The sequence below is a fragment of the Dreissena polymorpha genome, chromosome 15 (assembly GCF_020536995.1).
Source record: "Dreissena polymorpha isolate Duluth1 chromosome 15, UMN_Dpol_1.0, whole genome shotgun sequence".
Classification (NCBI taxonomy): Eukaryota; Metazoa; Mollusca; class Bivalvia; order Myida; family Dreissenidae; genus Dreissena; species Dreissena polymorpha.
Window position 1 is genome coordinate 20,006,421 of NC_068369.1, and position 19,066 is coordinate 20,025,486.

A 19,066-nucleotide genomic window follows, 5' to 3' on the forward strand; every position below is an offset into this window, starting at 1 on the left:
CAGGAGTTATAAAGTCACGCAAGGTTTCGATGTCTTATTGGCGGACAGCGTCGCTCCTAAACAATTTCGCAGGCTGGGCTGGTGCTAAGCAAGAACTGAGTTGGTCGCATATGGCATAAGAATCCTTTTCGCATGACGCAGGTCATATGTTCCGATTTGTTAGTCAACTGTCATTAGTTGCAATAGTACATGAAACAAAAATTACAAAATGAGCATCATAACATTTGTATGTTTCAAACAAATATTTTTAATTAATGGTAATTTCATAATACAAGGAACATGCAATTCATTTACGGACAGTTTGTTATTATGAGATGTCTTACTCTGCTAGACAGTTTGGAATAAGGAATACATACTTTCCAAACGGGTTTTATTTTTGTATTGTGTTGGCTGTATACGATATAATTTAGGTTTTGTCTCCACCTGATATAACTGGAGTTTGAAGCGTTTTAATTTTATTTTTATACCTGTGCCCACGAGCATTCCAAACCCGTATTACCATCTAGGTGCGTCGCCAAGCAACAAGATATATTCTTGAAGCTGCAGACGTGTTATCGTTTAATTACGGGCATGCGATCGTTTTTCCAGAACTGTCATCTTCCGATTTTCATTTTCCAATTACGGAAATCCATAACTCCAAGAAAAACATTAACACTGCGCCGAAGGTGCCACATCGGGCACATGTACGCGAGAAACAATCGGGCGCCTCACATTGGATTAGAACAACCATATTTCTTTACGGCGCTAAACAAAATTGTCTCCGAATATCCGCCTCTGGTCGCAAAGGGTCGCCCATTTTGACGGCCCCGCCGTTTGTGATAAATGGGCCCCTTAATTAACTCGCTGCTACTGTCAATTTTTGCCAAAACACAAATCGAGGAGTTTGAGCGATCACCTAAGAGACCCGAGCAGTCTCAAAGAAGCAGGGGAACTTCTGTGTTGGATTTCATTTTATTATTGTTGTCAGCGTGGCGGTTCCATATTTATGGTCCAAGTCGTGAAAATTATGACGGATGGCTATAATTTTAGTCTCGTTTAATAGTTGTTCAAAAGCATTTTTGAATGTTTTGTGCGTGATCCCTTCCTCCGATAAAAAGCGCTGCTTGTTTGTAAGCTTTTTTAAGACCCGCTTGTGTTTGTGAATTATATAGTAAAAACTAAAAACACATACTTGAAACGAAAAACATACAATGGATTTTTTACAACAAAAAGGTCTTCTTAACACTTTAAAATTAAGCAATAAAGAGTTCGTGGATGATTGTTACAAACGGAGCCTTTGGAATTTCCAGTACCGGTTAAAAACATATAGCATGAAATCACAACAATAACACATGATTACAACGTATAGTCTTTCATAAATGAAAACCACATGTTGAGTACCTTTTTCTAAATAATGATCATTGCACGTTAGGTAAAACGAGACATACGCACAACGCACTAATCATACAGAAGGCTTAATGGTTTGAAAATCAAAATATCAAATATAGAAAAATGTTTTAAGCTGTCTATCATTTCACTTCACACTTCTCAACTTTTTGGACAGGATGATGTTTACAGATTCTGCGGCCTATCACGATTGTTTTAAATTGTAAACGATCTTGGACGGGACCCGACATTATGGAACTGTATATCATAGCAATTTACCCACATTTCTAGGCATCAAGACGTAATCGCCATGTTGGATGTGACATTTCACATGTAAATACGACTGGTTTAAGAAATTCCTGGCTATTATTGACGAATAAATTACAATCTCGTGCCACAGTCCATGACGTTGCTTTTGTAACGGAAGCTTTTTAGAAAATCTTGTCGATTCTACTATGAAGCACTTAGGCCTCGGGTCATTATTGTCTCTGGCGGAAACATTCACGTTCGGTTATGATTGCGTATGACAGACGATTGTTTTCGGGTGTCAAATACTTTACTGAAACTCTGCTTTGAATATTTTTGTCAATGGTATTTGACGTAAATCGTGTTCAATAATAAAACATAACAGCATGTAAAAGTACCGACAAATAGTATTCGATTAAAAAAAATTGTTTCTAACTGTGTGTTATGTTCGAAAATATACTTGTTTACAAACTCAATTTCATAAAAATTAGAAACAAAAAATCTGAAAAATATATATTTAAAAACGCAACATATTTTTTACATACAGGTTAACATATTGCTAATATTGATAAAACAATTGTCTTATCATGGATGCTTGTAATTTATTCGAACTAATTAATAGGTATTCAACGGTTTAATAAACTCAGTTTCTCTACAAGTAAACACAAAACAAACACAACCGTTGCTGCTTATGACCATTACATATTTCAATGCATTGATGAACGTTGGCAAAACATACAATTATGGTTTTATTTAATGCGTATTTGAACGATATTTTCTTCATCGACTATTTGGCAACCATTACAATGTTGTACAACAAGCATATTAGACGGATAATGCACGAGAATCCGCAATTTCGAGATTCTAAATGTCATGCAAATGAGCCATTTATCATATGGTGTTAAGCGCGATTGTCATAATGCAATATTTTATTGCGCCGCCATTAAGCAGACGTATCCGTGAATAAACGGGGTATGTTTCCCGCCAATTTTACCGGAAGCCATCAGCTTTTACCGGTCGGAATTCAATAATGGCTTTCATGGCTAGAACATTGCAGTAGAGCACGGTATTTAATAACATATCATCGCCAAGTGATACCTGACTGAAGGCATGGGTTGATTATTAAATAGAGTTGCTGTTGTTTGCTAACAAAACTGTGTGTAAATCATCGTTTTAAGTGGCTGCAGATTGTTTTAGTTTATTTATGTCTTTTTGTTTCGTCATCATTTCAAAAATTCTCCAAAAAATCAGGGCTGGTTTATAAAAAATATTCTGGACATTTCTGACGAATATAGCTGTAATGAGCATAAACACTCGGTCTTAATTTTGCTGCAGGTTTCATGTTTCATGTCTACAATCTAAACGTTGAGCAAATTAATGGTTGTATTAGCGAGTTTAAATGTAGACTTTTCGATCACTTTTAACAAGAATGGTATGGTAACATGAACAATAATTCTATATTTAATATGTATAAAGTTTTCAATTCCTCTTTGGAATATTAAGAATATTTAGACTTACTATCTAAACTACTGCGCTTATTTTTTTGTAAGATTAAGAGTCGCTGCACACCCGTTAAGAATCCAAACTGGCACATACGCTTAGAATAACTTTCCACCAACTGAACGTTATTGTCTATGTTGTAATGACTTTGTTTTCGGGGATGAATACCATTTTATATGCATATGCCGATGTTACACTGAATTAAGAAAAAGTAAATTCGTCGGACAATTTATCTACCCATCTGTTAAATTACACAATTTATTAGTTTCCTTAGACAACTCAATTATTTATCATGTGTGTAAATTTATCAAAGAAGCGTTTGTTATAAGAAATGCGATCCTTAATAATACTGTTCACTTAACTTCAGTATCACCTTGATAGAACCAACGTGTTCCTACAATTGTATTTATTTGTATATGTATTCTAAAATGAATAGTATTTGTTTTTATGTAATGTTATCTTGTTATACCTAGTAACGTGACAACGAATTATGTGTGTATTAATCATGAAGACGGTGAACTTTTATATAAGTATGAAAATCTGTCTATATGTCTGTATGTCATGTGTCAGAATTTAATACACAAGTCGAGGACCATTCAATCCATTCCATTAAGTATATATATTTATCAGCTTAACTATCAAACGTGTTCAAAAAGTCATCAGGCTTTTGCATTACACTGTCGTATTCATAACAGAAACCTCCATTCGAAATAGGAACTTAAATTTTAAATGATAAACATTATTTACTAAATAATTTACTTATGAATCTACTGTGATAGCTTAAGAGCAAATATGTCGCGTTGGACATAATTAAGAAGATCAAATTAATTGATAAACGATTTTTCTTTGTGTTCGCCAAGACATTTGAATAATATTAAACATAACTGTACTTGTAATATTGGTCCATTGAAGATAGTATTTGATACCTGAAAAGTATTTTTTAAAACAGATAAAACGTTGATGACTTAAGAGACAAGAGAAAAAGTTCAGAACAATTGGTATAAGAAAATCGTCGAAATTAGAATTTTAACCAATTTATAATGATTTTTTATGATGTACACTATATTGCCAAAATACATAAATATGTTTTAACCAATTTTTTGTACATTATAATACCCATTCATGTTAAGAAGACATGTAAACGGTTGGGAAATCCTGCAGATTTGTTCATACTACTCATAGAAACAATTTCATAGAAGTGAAATACTTTTGATTACTTGTTCCATTATACAAGATAGTTAATCGATTTGATTTAACATTTCTCGTTTATATTAACGTATTGGGATAACGAAAACTTAATGCTAACATATAAATATATACAGTTAACTAAACGAATTGGTTTTCTAAATATACAAAATAAGCGTGTGTGTTTATTTTCAGGCGATCGTCAATACGCGAAAATAACCACCTACTTATTTATTCCAATAAAAAGTTTATTTTAATAACAGTGGCTGTATGTGTAGACAAACTGTTTTTTTTCAAGCCGTCGTGAACACATTCCGATAATGCGTAATAATTTATTAATTTGGTCCCAATTCGTATGTTGAATGATGGATGCTCTGAAGTAATGTAGCGGGCGTTTGTCCAATCGCTGCGATGGTCAGCCTTATTAGGCCTTTAACGGATGACCCTCTCCGAACGCCAAAGATGATCCGTCAAATAGACAGCTTTGGTGGCTTAATAATCAAATAAATATCTTAATGATATCTTAATTAGCGACGGGAAAATCTAGCATAGGAAAATATTTGTTGCTTCATACAAATGACACAAATGTTGAATTCCGCAGCAAGTTTTTCATCATCAGTTCGACATATTTCAAATATAAGACGTTGAACTGATTTGCCTCGGGGGTTAGTAAATACGCGTGTGTATGTTTACTTCCCCATGTAGTGCAGTAGTACGGCTGTCCGCAAACGCTCTTTTCGACACAGTGCAATAAATAAATATATAAGTTATTTTTACCCACATTAGGTCATTTTATATAGGTTGCTATATAGTGTAGTGAATTAAGACAAATATGCCAAACTTTCATCAGAATACTTTGTATACATCTATAAATATATCTAGTTTTACTATTTTATGTTTATACTTTGAACCAAATGCCGCCGAGTTATATCACATTGTTTAGAACCACATAAGATAATTGACAATAACATTAGTATGTTAGTCATGTTTTGGTAGGCATTTCATGGATTGATTGATATGTCTCAAACCCTTAAACTGTTAAAAAATCGTCATTTAATGTTTATTGTGGTCAGAACTAAGTGTTAAGTCAGACGCATGCATTGTTGGTTGGTTTAGATGCTCGTAGATATGAAACTGACAGCGTCTAACAGCGACATGACAAGCTCAAAACAATTTCGGGGCACTTGCTTGTCAGTTGAGGGGGAAATAGTAGGACTAAATATGACAGCTTTTCAAAGAGGATTTCAGTGATGTGATAATAAAAATTGACATGTTAAAATCGTTAAATCGGTATTATTTGAGTCAGTTGCTTTGTTTTCATTCATAAATATAAGAAATGTGTGAATTTGAATAAAACATTATTTGTGATCACGGTGGTATGGTTGTCATGGGTTTATGAGTTTATTTCCTTTTCGGACGTTTACGCGTTGTTTCAAGTCGTATACAGAACAAGGTTATAGTGACATAAATATAGTAATACGCGTCGGGCCTTTCCGTGTATAAACTTCCTTTTGACACCACAATCATAAAAGGACCGTACTATAAGTTTATTTAAACCTTGCAAAAAGATAACATAATAAAACAAATAATAATGAAAATATTAAAGAAAACAAAAACAACAATAGCAAGTATAATAAAAATCAAACACTAGCAATAATAATAATAATAATAATAATAATAATAATAATAATAATAATAATAATAATAATAATAATAATAATAATAATAATAATAACAATACTGACATATAGATTACCCGAAAAACAACTACCACAAACTACTACTTTTAATCAAATATGTTTTATTGTTGTATCATTATTATTTTATTATCAAAATTTAATATTAAATTTTTTATCCTTACATTGTATTTGTAATATAACTATTATTCTGCAACGTATTGTGGTGTTCAAATACTGACTAATTATTCAATTATGGTCCTTTTTAATACGAAAAACATTCTACTCCAAAGCGAGACGAACAGGCGAGCTCAGCACGTGCACAGCAACATAAACACGTGCAGTCACGTGCAGGGACCACGGAACTAATACTAGAAAACGGAACATAATCATAAGTGAACGATGGAAACATGGCTCCAGGGCCAATCTTAAGAGATTAATTTCAAAGTGCAGTATGTCACGGTCGATTGAAAGCACAATTGTCCAGTGGTGTCAATCTTCTATAGAAATATGAATAAACGCGAGCTTCGCGCCTTATTTTATTGCTTTTTCACGCGCAACACGTACCTGCGTCATGTGAAAGTCCTTTAGATTAATCCCGTAATGAAACGCAAGCACATTTTACAAGCGTGAACACCAATTTTAGTAAGCTCGTGGTTAAAGAGAGGAAGACCTGCAACTGTTGGGTACTATGATCAACTGAACTACCGCACTGTTGGAAAGGAGCAGGCAAACCCGTATTAAAGGGATCTTTTCACGCTTTGGTAAATTGACAAAATTGAAAAAAGTTGTTTCAGATTCGCAAATTTTCGTTTTAGTTATGATATTTGTGAGGAAACAGTAATACTGAACATTTACCATGGTCTAATATAGCCATTATATGCATCTTTTGACGATTTTAAAACCTAAAAATTATAAAGCGTTGCAACGCGAAACGATTGAATAATTTGGAGAGTTCTGTTTTTGTCGTTAAATTTTGTGAAACTACGAAGATTGCTTATATAAGGTATAAAATACATCAAGTATGTGTACTTGGCGGAATAGCTCAGTAGGCTAAAGCGTTTTTACTTCAGGACTCTGGCAGGACTCCAGGGGTCACTGGATCGAAACCTGGTCCGGGCAATGTTCTTTTCCTTTTTTAAATTTTATTCTTGATTTTTTACAGGAGCTTTTACGATCCAATGTTTACATTTATCGATATAAAGCATTTAATGAATAAGTTAAAAAAATGCCAAAATCTGTGAAAAGGCCCCTTTAAAGTTTAAACAGCACCAAAATAATCAAACTGGTCCTAGTATTTTAAACATACAAGTATAATTACATGATGTGTACATATTTGCTTATCTGTTTTATACTGAGATTTAAATTCAACCGATATAGTGTCCAATGCATCTAACATATACGAACATTAAATGATTTTTATAACGGGATTTTATTATTGATTTATTTTAATTTAACAAACCTGCTCATGTTCGAATTTTTGAATCTCTTCCCGGCCATTGTTGCCACAATCGTTAAAGTATAACTGTTCACGTTGAATATCTGTAACGTTTACCGGTACTGTGTATTTGTTTGTTGCAATATGCATTACTCTTATGGCGTGTCGAGAAACCTTTTCTCAATCTTTCTGTCGCCAATGTTGATTCTAGCCCCGTTTATTATCCACTTGCCCAAATATAATCACAAACGAAAATAGTCTGTTCGAAGTCCCCTGCAATATTGACACGTAATTTAAAGCAAATTCTGCGAATGATTTATAGCCCATTGGGGACTCAGTTTTATCGGCACCGTCTACGTCCCCCTACGGTCCCATGGCTTGCATACGCGCGATTCATCATGGGTTGACATTCTGTAACAGTTAAAATTGGAGAAATAATGAATCAACTTATAGCCCAAACGGTACGAAACCGTGCAAACATAAGCGTCCTTAAAATAATGGTGACGGTGGATTAACACTTGGCTTATAAAACTCGACATGACATGTACATATAAAAATGTGTAGGTTTTTAAGGTTTTGGATTTCCTGTTGTACTATTTTACTCGTTATTGGCGTTATCTTGGGCATTCGTAGATTACTTGCATAATCTCTTAGCTGGTTAATATAGTCTAAAATCCGACATATCGAAAACATGTATGAATTTATTTATTTATATATATATATATACCTATATGTATTTATTTATTTATTTATTTATTTATCTGTTTAGTTATTTAGTTATATTATTATTTATTTGTACCCATTTATTATTATGGTTATTTATTTTTATAGATATTTGTCTATTTATATGCAAGTATCTATACAGTTTTTAGATTTAATCTAGCTTTATAATACGTTTTTTTGTTTGCATTTATTAATCAAGCGATTAAATATTGTTGTTTTTTTTGTTATTTCAGACAATTTTACTCAAAATTGGTCCTTTTAATTTTTATTGATGGTCCTACAGTGTTTGTTTGTCAATTTAATGACTATACATGTAGAAGGGTTAAAAGGGCTGTCTTACTGTAAGATCGTTACTACAGCATACCAGTTCCATGTATCTATTTACCCTTTCAATCTAATTCATAAAGCAATGGCCATAGCAACCAACCAACGTGCCGGGAAACCATCCATCATTTCTAAAAACCGTGTGTCATATTCCGTCCGGTCGTCTCGTGTAATTAAACAATGCACTGGACACCATTCCAAAGTAAACAACTCGCAAGACCGCATACAAGTACTACCGGAAGCAGTATGTCGCCATTGGCCATTTTTCTAACGCATTTCGAACGGAAACAATACTTTCTCCTGTGTCAATAAGTTGTCGGAAAAAACATTTTATTACGTCGCTCTGTTAACTTTTTAAAGAAGTTCCATAATGCGATAAATCCAAAAGGAAATTCTATAATAAAATATATGATAACTCTCCATTTCAGTTAACTGTGAAAAAAAACACCTCCGCTCGCAACCTAAAAAATTATAAATTTCACGAATACAAAGTCTTTTAAATAACTCGATTTATTTTTCTTCTTCCGAATATTCGATTTGTAAAATACTATTTGAATATTCGGTGCGGGACCGAATATTCGGATATTCGTTGACATCCCTTCTAAAATACATATGAATGAAATTTATTACATCACTCGGATAATTTTGACCGAACTTTATACCTGCCATGCAAAAAGCAAAATTAAACGTATGTGAACAACATTCTTATATGCTTTTTCAAAATGGTTAGGCCCTCTGTATGACGTATGCTGTTCAACTCATGAAAGACAACACTAAATCCTATAAGTTTGGTCCTACATAGGATGTGTACTTCTTCCAATCCCAAAAACAAACCACTCCAAATATTATTGAAGACACTCAATTTATCTTAAAGAGAACTAACCCAATTGCTTGCAAACCATTTCTACACCTTGGGTACTGCTGTCGACGATAATTAGAGGCGCAAACATGATTGATAAACACGATGGTTCGAAGCGTAGTGAGAACATATGGGAAGTACGAGACGTAGTGAGAACGAATGTGAACATTATTGGATTATTGACTCTTTCTAGGTTTTGTTTGAAGGATCGCATACACATTTTGCTGTGCTTGGTATCACTTGGGATATATGTGTATTCGTTCATAGGCGTACAAGTTTACACTTCTGTCCATGTGAACGCTTGTAGTAGTATGATATTCCAAATGCTAAAAATGCATATGCAATGTCTACAGTATATCGTATAGTTATTATGATTGCAATGCCCTGATCAAGATAAGCAAAGAAATCATGCGGACATGCGTTCAGGTATGAAACATTAAGAGCAAGCGTTCCATTTTAAGACTTTGGCATTGATTTTACAGCAAATCAATCGGTTGTATACAAAACGTATCTTCTAACGTATTCAGATATTCAAACCAGCTTGGTGTCCTCCAAGTTTGTAAGTTAAAAAATATATGGTCTGCGTTTAGTTGATAAAAGATATACGTGGCTTAAAGCGTTATTTGATCATAAAGTATATACGGATCTTATTCTATAAAACATGTTTTGGTTTCAATCAGCTCTTACAAATCACCGAACCCAAAGTAAGCTCGCTGTTTGATCTTTTTTAGATGTGACGTAAACGTTCGATTCGGCGTAAAATTTGCATATTTTCTTTATAACGTTCGATAAATTATCTCGGAGACCACAATGATTTTAGCTTTTTTCAACATCTAAAACACCGTTCATCTATAATTTATATTTAATACAGTATTTAGTATTGCAACGATTGTTTGATGTAAGTAGATTGCATAAATATGTAATGATGAATGGCATAAAACTGTCAACCGCTTGGTCCCTTCGCTACTTATGGCGACAGTTGTGAGCGGCGGGAGGCAATTAAAATTCAAATTAACAGAACTTCAACCGTTACGATTACTGGTGTTAATTGCTTTGAAATAAGACAGCTAAACAGTAATATTTCAATTGTTTTTATACATTTATTTGCCAGCAAAACGTCTCCTATGGTAAAGGTTAGTGTATTAAACTCAATTGTGAAAGAAAAAGATGCATAACGAAATGTTAACCATGTAATCCGTATTATGTCCATATACAACTGATCGCCTATGAAGGTTTTCGACTGGTAACATGTATAGTATATACAGTGTTTATTTTTTAAACGAGTTCAATATAAAACTTAACTCAAATTATTTTTTCCCCGTATAGTATGGATATAAACAATGCAGTTAATGTGCATAATTTGTGCTGAACGTAATGAACCAGTTTTTTGTAGCCTTATTTTTTATTTTACAATTTTTGAATTAAACGACGACATGGTTTTCGTGGCCATACTTTTATTAAATCCATAAATCCACACGCTTGTTTTTTATATTGTTCTATATTAATTAAGCGTTGTACGATTCCTGCCATGTCTGTATTGTAACGTCTGTCTGCGACTTTAATTTAAATTTGAGAGATAAAAACTCGTGATTTGATGGCTTAGAAAATGGCAAGTTTGAGCGACATTTGCGAAACATGACTTAATCTGGCATAACACTGTTCATTCTCCATATAACGTGCATAACATATACGAGTCGTCTACGCATGCGACGTCATGTCCTTGTGGTTTAGCACGATTGGTCGATTTCGCGCGACATGTCGGCTCTAACACGATGTTTTACAAGTGTTGTTAATTAATTTAACAATAGGTGGGCCGGCGAATCAAGAGTGTCAATAAAATATAATACTATGTAACCTCCGAGTATTTGGAGAAATAGCTAACATCACGACAATGTTTACGGTTGACAATATTGGTGTATTAAAGGGGCCTTTTCACAGATTTTGGCATTTTTTAACTTAATCATTAAATGCTTTATATCGATAAATGTAAACATTGGATCGTAAAAGCTCCAGTAAAAAATCAAGAATAAAATTAAAAAAAGGAAAAGAACATTGCCCGGACCAGGTTTCGAACCAGTGACCCCTGGAGTCCTGCCAGAGTCCTGAAGTAAAAACGCTTTAGCCTACTGAGCTATTCCGCCGAGTACATATATTTGAAGTATTTTATACCTTATATAAGCAATCTTCGTAGTTTCACAAAATTTAACGACAAAAACAGAACTCTCCAAATTATTCAATCGTTTCGCGTTGCAACGCTTTATAATTTTTAGGTTTTAAAATCGTCAAAAGATGCACATAATGGCTATATTAGACCATGGTAAATGTTCAGTATTACTGTTTCCTCACAAATATCATAACTAAAACGAAAATTTGCGAATCTGAAACAACTTTTTTCAATTTTGTCAATTTACCAAAGCGTGAAAAGATCCCTTTAATTGACCCTGCCTGACGCGATATCAATGATTCAACAAACTATGAGAAATGAACATGAGAAACCACGGTGTGATTGCCTAGTTGTTAATGTAAGTTCGCCACTTTCATTAACAAACGTTGCTGTAGGCCCGTTTAACGATATTTTGTTTCCCTCAACGAGAGATCAAATGAGGTCATCATATATATGACCACAAATTGCTTACATATCGTACTGTTCAAAATGTCTCGTTTACGACATAGAAACGTAAGGTTAATCTGTAACATTTGGTGTAACAAAAAAACGTTACCGGTCACATTCTTTAGCGAGTGTCGACATCATGTTATTGAGTCTCTACTATAAATCATATTTGAATAACCACGTCGCACCAAAAGTGTCACAATGGTGCATCGTTCGAATGAAGTGCATTGCGCGCTCCCGAACTTTGAGCTAGATCCATTCTCGGGAAACTTTTGATTTTTCGTACTCCAAAGACAACAAATACTAGCTCTACCATGCGTATGACGGCGCTTTTCAGTTAAATGGCTTCAAAAAACAGCTTTTTAATCCAAAGACAACAATTACTAGTTCTACCATGCGTATGACAGCGCTTTGCAGTTAAATGGCTACCGGTAATATCGTAATTTTGATTACCAGTTAATAGACTGTTGTTATACACGTTGTAGTGGGATGACTTAAGTTGGTGCGATATGACGCTGCGGTTTCTTGTTGTCTAATTAATGCAACATTTTTGTTTCACATACTGATTGAACTGCGTCGCTATCCATAAGACTGTATCGCATTTAAATAAATCAAATTAGAAACCCCATTAACCGCTGAGGAAAGTTGGGAACATTTTTTTTATCGTTTTTTGTTTCGAGTATATATCGAACATCGAAACCGCATTACGATCATAAATCGAAACCATGTAGACCGTTCGGTGCTTCATTAGCATTTCAATCGCATTAATAAAATTATTCGCAATTAGTACGTAAAGCGTATGCTTCTTTTATCTGAGGAGATATATTTGACTTTAGCTAAAAACCGCCCTCAATGGCAACATAAAATACCAACCTGTCATCCCAATGTCCTGCTGTTGTTTCAGTCAGCGAACTTGAATATCCAAAAAAGCCATGCTCCATGTATGCCGTTAATTTATGTTTGAAACATTACGGATTTTCAAACATAAAAATCGAGTCGTAAATATTTATTTAAATTAATTTAAGAGTAAACGCCATTTTTGAAAGCGTTACGTATTTTTCAACGCCGGTCTAAACCCTACCGAACTATCAGTCTGAGGCTTAAAGTCTCACTAAAATTGTCAGGTTCTGTTAATGAAATAAAATATAAATACTAGAGAACTACTTATTGCAATGGGTTGCTTACCCGTTATCATTTGTCATAACAAAGTCCCCTGCTAGTTTTAGTGAAGTTATATCAGTTATATGTATTTCAAAATACGTCTTCTTTTTTAATAAAGCTTACACCAGTTTAAAGTATTTCTAGCATACATCAGTATTTTGCAGATTTGTAAATGTATTGCATACGGGAGGAAACATAATCTGAAGTTACACAAATAAGATTGATACTTGAATTTCTTCCCAAAATTAACAGACCAAATTCTCTATTTGCAGCAACAGCACCCCCTATCACCAAAGCAACGGACTACGGCTACCCGACAGGTCATGTCTCTCCCCCGGGGACAGGGACAGGCGCCGGCTCGAACATGGGTCGCACCAACTTCACCAACAAGCAGCTTACTGAACTGGAAAAGGAGTTTCATTTCAACAAGTACTTGACCCGCGCGCGCAGAATTGAGATCGCCGCCTCGCTCGGATTAAACGAGACGCAAGTGAAAATCTGGTTTCAAAATCGCAGAATGAAACAGAAGAAGAGAATGCGAGAGGCCCAGTTTAATTCTTCCAATCGGGAAAACTGTCAAATTGGTCTGGACTCACTGGGTGTTACTTCCATGGCGTTGTGCCATGACACAAGATAGACGCGCGCCACTAAGGGAGAGTGGTTGAATACAAGCATAATGTCTAAAAACAGAATTCCTTACATAGTGTGGGAGAATTTGTAATTGCGACCTTACGTTTCACATAAAAATGCCACAATACGCATGCGTAAGCGCGACATACAGAACTTAACCCGCGGGAGACGTTCTAGTCATTCGTGTTATCTCGTGATTGTTTAAAGTCACGGGCTTTCTAACGAGACAGTGCAATAGAGTGCTACAGGTCCCTTCTAGTGCTCAGGCGGACGCCGAGCGACCAGCGTACCACTACCGGATGGACGTTGCTTCGTCCTGCTCTTTGGTCGTACAACCATATTAAGTCCCGCTTGTAAAGTCAGTTGTGTATTCGTTCATTTTGTCGGAAACACTGTCATTGCGAAGTCCTTTTTCGTATTTGTGTAACTGTTTTGTTTCTTTTGTGCAATCTAAATGTCACAAATGTTGTATGTCTTGTTTAATTAATGAAAAAGTAGTGCCACGGTTTGAACATGAAATATTGTCAATGTTCTATAGAACCATATGATACAAAAAGCAGCAAGACGTTTACATGTAAATATGTTTTACTGCAAATATGTGTTCTTGCATGAAATTTAACATTTGCTAGAGCAAGATTTTCTAAATAAATTTGGGTTTGTTAAAAATAAAACTGTATTGCAAATTGTTTTTCATTAATAGTGGGTATAAGTGGCGGTAGTAAAAGAATTTATGAAAGGGGCAGATCGATAATTAACGCGGTATTTAATTCCATAAATAAATAAATAAAAATAATGTATTACATTGTTGCTTAAACATATGGCTAGTTTGAATCAACGACATAAATATCTTTATTTTTGAAATTATAAAACGGTGTCACCGGGATACTTTAAACAGGCGTGGGATAGGCCGTCGTTATAATAAAATCGTTTTGAATACAATATTCATTAAGTACATTTTTACGCATGCAACACAAAATTCTGATTGAAAAAAAAAGAATTTATGCACCCGTGAAGTAGAATTCCATTGGAGGCGTTGATCGAAACAATATACTTTGCTATTAAATATTTTTATTGAAGACTTTAATCATATAACATGATAGGCGAACAAATATCATTATGAAAACTGGGAATATACATCGTTTAAATGCTTGTCTCGTTTTATAGGGAAATACCGTCGATATGCCCCTTTAATATTCACAATGTTAGTTTTATGTTTTATTTTTTGTTTCAAGTAAAATTGTTCACATGAATGTACTTTTTACTAACGTGCACATCACAACACATCTAGTCACCGCATATAAAAAACGTTAAGAAAATCTTATCTTTCAAACAGATTAATAATTTTCATTTAGCACTTGGCATAAGTATATTTAAAACGACGATACATCACCTACATCAGAGAAAACTTCCCTGCATTTCAAACCCCATAGTTTAACATTCTATATAGGTGTCATGCATTTCAAACTGCATAGCTTGACATTCTATAGCGGTGTCCTACATTTCAAACCCCATTGCTTGACAGTCTATAGCGTTGTCCAGCATTTCAAACCTCATAGCATGACATTCTATAGCGGTATCTTGCATTTCAAACCGCATAGCTTGACATTCTATAGCGGTATCATGCATTTCAAACCGCATAGCTTGACATTCTATATTGGTGTCCTGCATTTCAAACCGCATAGTTTGACATTCTATAGCGACGTCAATTATTTCACGCTCTTGATCGATGTTGACTCGTTCTTTTGACTATACATATAATACTTAATTCCAAAAGTGCATTGATTTTGCTTCAATACAACTTATAGATGTTGGTAATATGTGCTTGGTTTTGCTATCCAATTTTAATTTGAAATGTTACTAACTTATTTGGCCAACACTGTATGCAGATATAGTAAGGTTTTTGCGTGTGGACGTATGTACCTTAATGCCTTAGAAAATAGTTATTTATTTAGTTACAGGGACTGTTTGTTGATTTCATTTCTGTTTGCATGTTGGTAGTTGTTATTGTTGTAAGAACCTGTTGTTTTCATGATTTGTTGCACAATCGAGTAGCGTGTTTTTAATTATTCCGAACAAATTACTCACTGTAACAACTTAATACTGTTCTGTTTTTAGAATAAAATATAAAATATGACACAATTGGAATGGCAGTTCTAATAGACAATTGACACCTGTATAGTAAATATATAGAGTTAAATGATATAATATACTTTTTTGATAAATTCAAAGCTGACAGCTATGTGTATACTGTTTTCCCAACTTTAATTCATTAAATATTAGTTGAGATTCTGTACATCGCTTTTATTAAATTAACGTAAATACGTGTTTCTTTTTTTTAAGTTAACGCAAATATATCGATACAACTATAATCAAATGCCTGAAATTATAGATAACAATTTGCAAGTATATTCGAAACATGCTATGGTTATTTCGCAAGGTTGTTAATAAGATCACTGCATCTATATGCTATGATGTTTAACACATGTTTGCCATTTTCGACCTTATGTTACGTGTTCAAACCAGTCATGTTCACGTGCACGTACGTATTAACCGAATTAAATATTCCATTTTGTATCAGCAAACAATTGTGGTTAAATTACCATTTTGCAGTTTATAAATTCTTAACGTTGTTTATTTTAACACTACAAATATACGTACGCATATGTGAAAAGCAAAAAGCAGCAAGTCAATACGGAATTTTTACATTTTTTAAATATTAAACTTCTGCAAACAAATTAAAGCGAAGGCGGGTATTTTGTAACCATACTGTACGATAAAAGAAGCTTTCTCTGAAAACAAAAAAGTAGTTCTAGTACATAATGAAAACGGAAGATACGAACATACTTAACATGTCACCATGGTAATGTTCTTTATTATTTATTTGTTAAACGAGCATAGTTTTAAACTATGTATACATGTATATCCAGTATGATATTTGCTCTAAATATTTTTAAGAAATTAGTAATTGTTTTGCTTGAATTCATTAAAGTACTTTTTATTTAGAAATATGTTTCACGTACAGATCTATTTCCAATTGTCGTCACTGTTAAAATATCCATTAAACGACCACTTTACTCGAAGGGAAAATATATTATTTTGTTTGTAACTGACATACCAAAAAACGTTCAAAATAATTATCAAAGAGCGCTTATAAATGGCGTTGTTGTGTTGTGACGCATTATGTTATACTATATTTTTATTGCTTATATGATGTCAATTGAATTCACATAATAAACATTGTTACTTTTATTGTTGTAAAGTTTTTATTTTGTTTATTGTTTTGTGAATCAGCACAAAGTTCGTCTTATAAAACTGGAAAAACGGTTTAAAAAACTTATCTCGATGTTACCCCCAACTTGCAAAACAACTATCTAATAGCCTTTTAATTAAATTGGCGGAAGGTATTAATCAAAGTACTGACAGTACTGGTGAGACGATGCTTTTGAAGAGGATGGATATAAAAGCATCAATTTAAGTTTATCTTCATCACCTCAATTATGTATGTGGGCACGAAAATTTTGGGTACGAAGAAAAAATTGTGTACGAACATTTTGGGTACGAAAAAATTATGCCAACAAAAATTTGGGTACGAACAAAATTTGGGTACGAACGAAAATGGGCACGAACAAAAAATAGGTACGAATTTTTTTTGGGGACGACACAAATTTGGGTGCGAAAAAAAATAGGTACGAAAAAAAATGGGTACGAAAAAAAATTCGGGTAGGCAAAATAAATTGGGTACAAAAAAAGTTTGGTACGAAAAAAATGGGTACGAAAAAAAATGGATATGATTAAAAATTTGGTACGAAAAAAAAATGGGGGATACGGGGAAAATGGGGTACGAAAAAAAATTCGGGTAGGAAAAACAAATTGGGTACAAAAAAAGTTTGGAACGAAAAAAATGGGTACAAAAAAAAAATGGATACGATAAAAAAATTTGGTACGAAAAAAAAATTGGGGATACGGGGAAATTGGGGTACGAAAAAAAATTGGGGTACGAAAAAAAATTGGGTACGAAACAAATTTTGGGGTACGGGGAAGTAGTACCCGTGGACCTCTCGAAAAATTTGAAAGAGGACGGGAACCAAGCTGCCTTTACCTTTACCAATGGCACTGGTCTTTTTTTTATCAAAAACAAATATCTATACACCTTGATGACCCATAGGCAAGTGACATATCTGTTTTACCATATGCTCCATAGTGAAATAAAAGTTCTTATCAAATAAGTAATAAATTAAACGCAGATGTGTAAGCGTCGTAACAAGTAGATATTATATAAAGTGATGTATGAAATAGATATATAATATCCTGCGAATATGCGTATTTTTTTTTTTTAACTGGCATCCAAGTGGCCCTGACGCTGAAATAGAAAGAAATCGGCAAATTAAAGGTATTACGACATGTCTCGCTCGTGATTTTTGAAACACGTCCGCGTGCCAACTTTACAAATTGATCGGAATCGAAAAAACATGCATGTTCTATTATACACGGGTCGCCGGCTCAGCGGCTCTTTGATTGTAATTATTAGCCGTTCCGAGTCAGTAAGTATTCAAGAATGAATGCAATTAATTTATCAACGACGCTAAAAAAACTCCGTTCTGATTTGCATAAAATGATTATTTGTACAGGGTGCATGATCACGGAACTTTGTGGGGTTCACAATTGATCTTTAATGGATGTAAACACGCCGGTAAGTGGTTCTTTAAAAAATAATTCTCAAGAATTCCAACTAAGTGCATAAAAACAGTTTTTATGCTGCTTATTGCAATTTGAAATACATCCGAATTACTTGATTTAATAAGCTTGTGGTCTTGGCCAAAAATTCAATGTGTAAAGACTTCATCTACACAGTAATGCTGCACGCAACGTGAAATTTTGGAAGCGATTTCAGACGTATTTAAGGATTACTTCCTAAATCTTAACATATCGGCTGAAACTGCAAGAAACACTTTCTTTTATGCACTAAATATTTGTGCAAATGTATTTCAATAACTTGAGATATTTGTAAGCATAAAGTTCTTAACGGTGTGTTTACATTCTTTCGTTCATGTGTTAACCCTTAAAAACCCATGTGATTATGCATACCTGCTCCATGAATACCGACTTGCCTGCTAGACGAATTCTGGCTGCACTTATATGCAATATGTCCAAAAGGGAGCTGGACATTTTGCCTTCAGATATGTTTCGCTTAAGCGCTCATGTGAAATCCACGACACTTTACATTCCACTGTTAAAAATGTATAAAAATGTATTACACACTGCCACTCCACAAGTGAAATCAAAGTACTGGCAGTACTGGTGTGACGATGCTTTTGAAGAGGATGGATATAAAACATCAATTTAAGTTT

The 19,066-nt window shown here is 34.0% G+C and overlaps 1 protein-coding gene across 1 annotated transcript in view; it reads left to right on the top strand.

Annotated features, from left to right (window-relative positions):
• Positions 1-16,967, top strand: part of LOC127860984 (homeobox protein Hox-B1b-like) — a 32,458-nt gene extending 15,491 nt beyond the window's left edge. Inside the window, exon 3 of the mRNA XM_052399315.1 lies at positions 13,361-16,967. Within this exon, the coding sequence (XP_052255275.1) occupies positions 13,361-13,725 (365 nt within the window). The 3' untranslated portion in view covers positions 13,726-16,967. The remainder of the gene's footprint in view (positions 1-13,360) is intronic.
• The last annotated feature ends 2,099 nt before the right edge of the window (positions 16,968-19,066 follow it).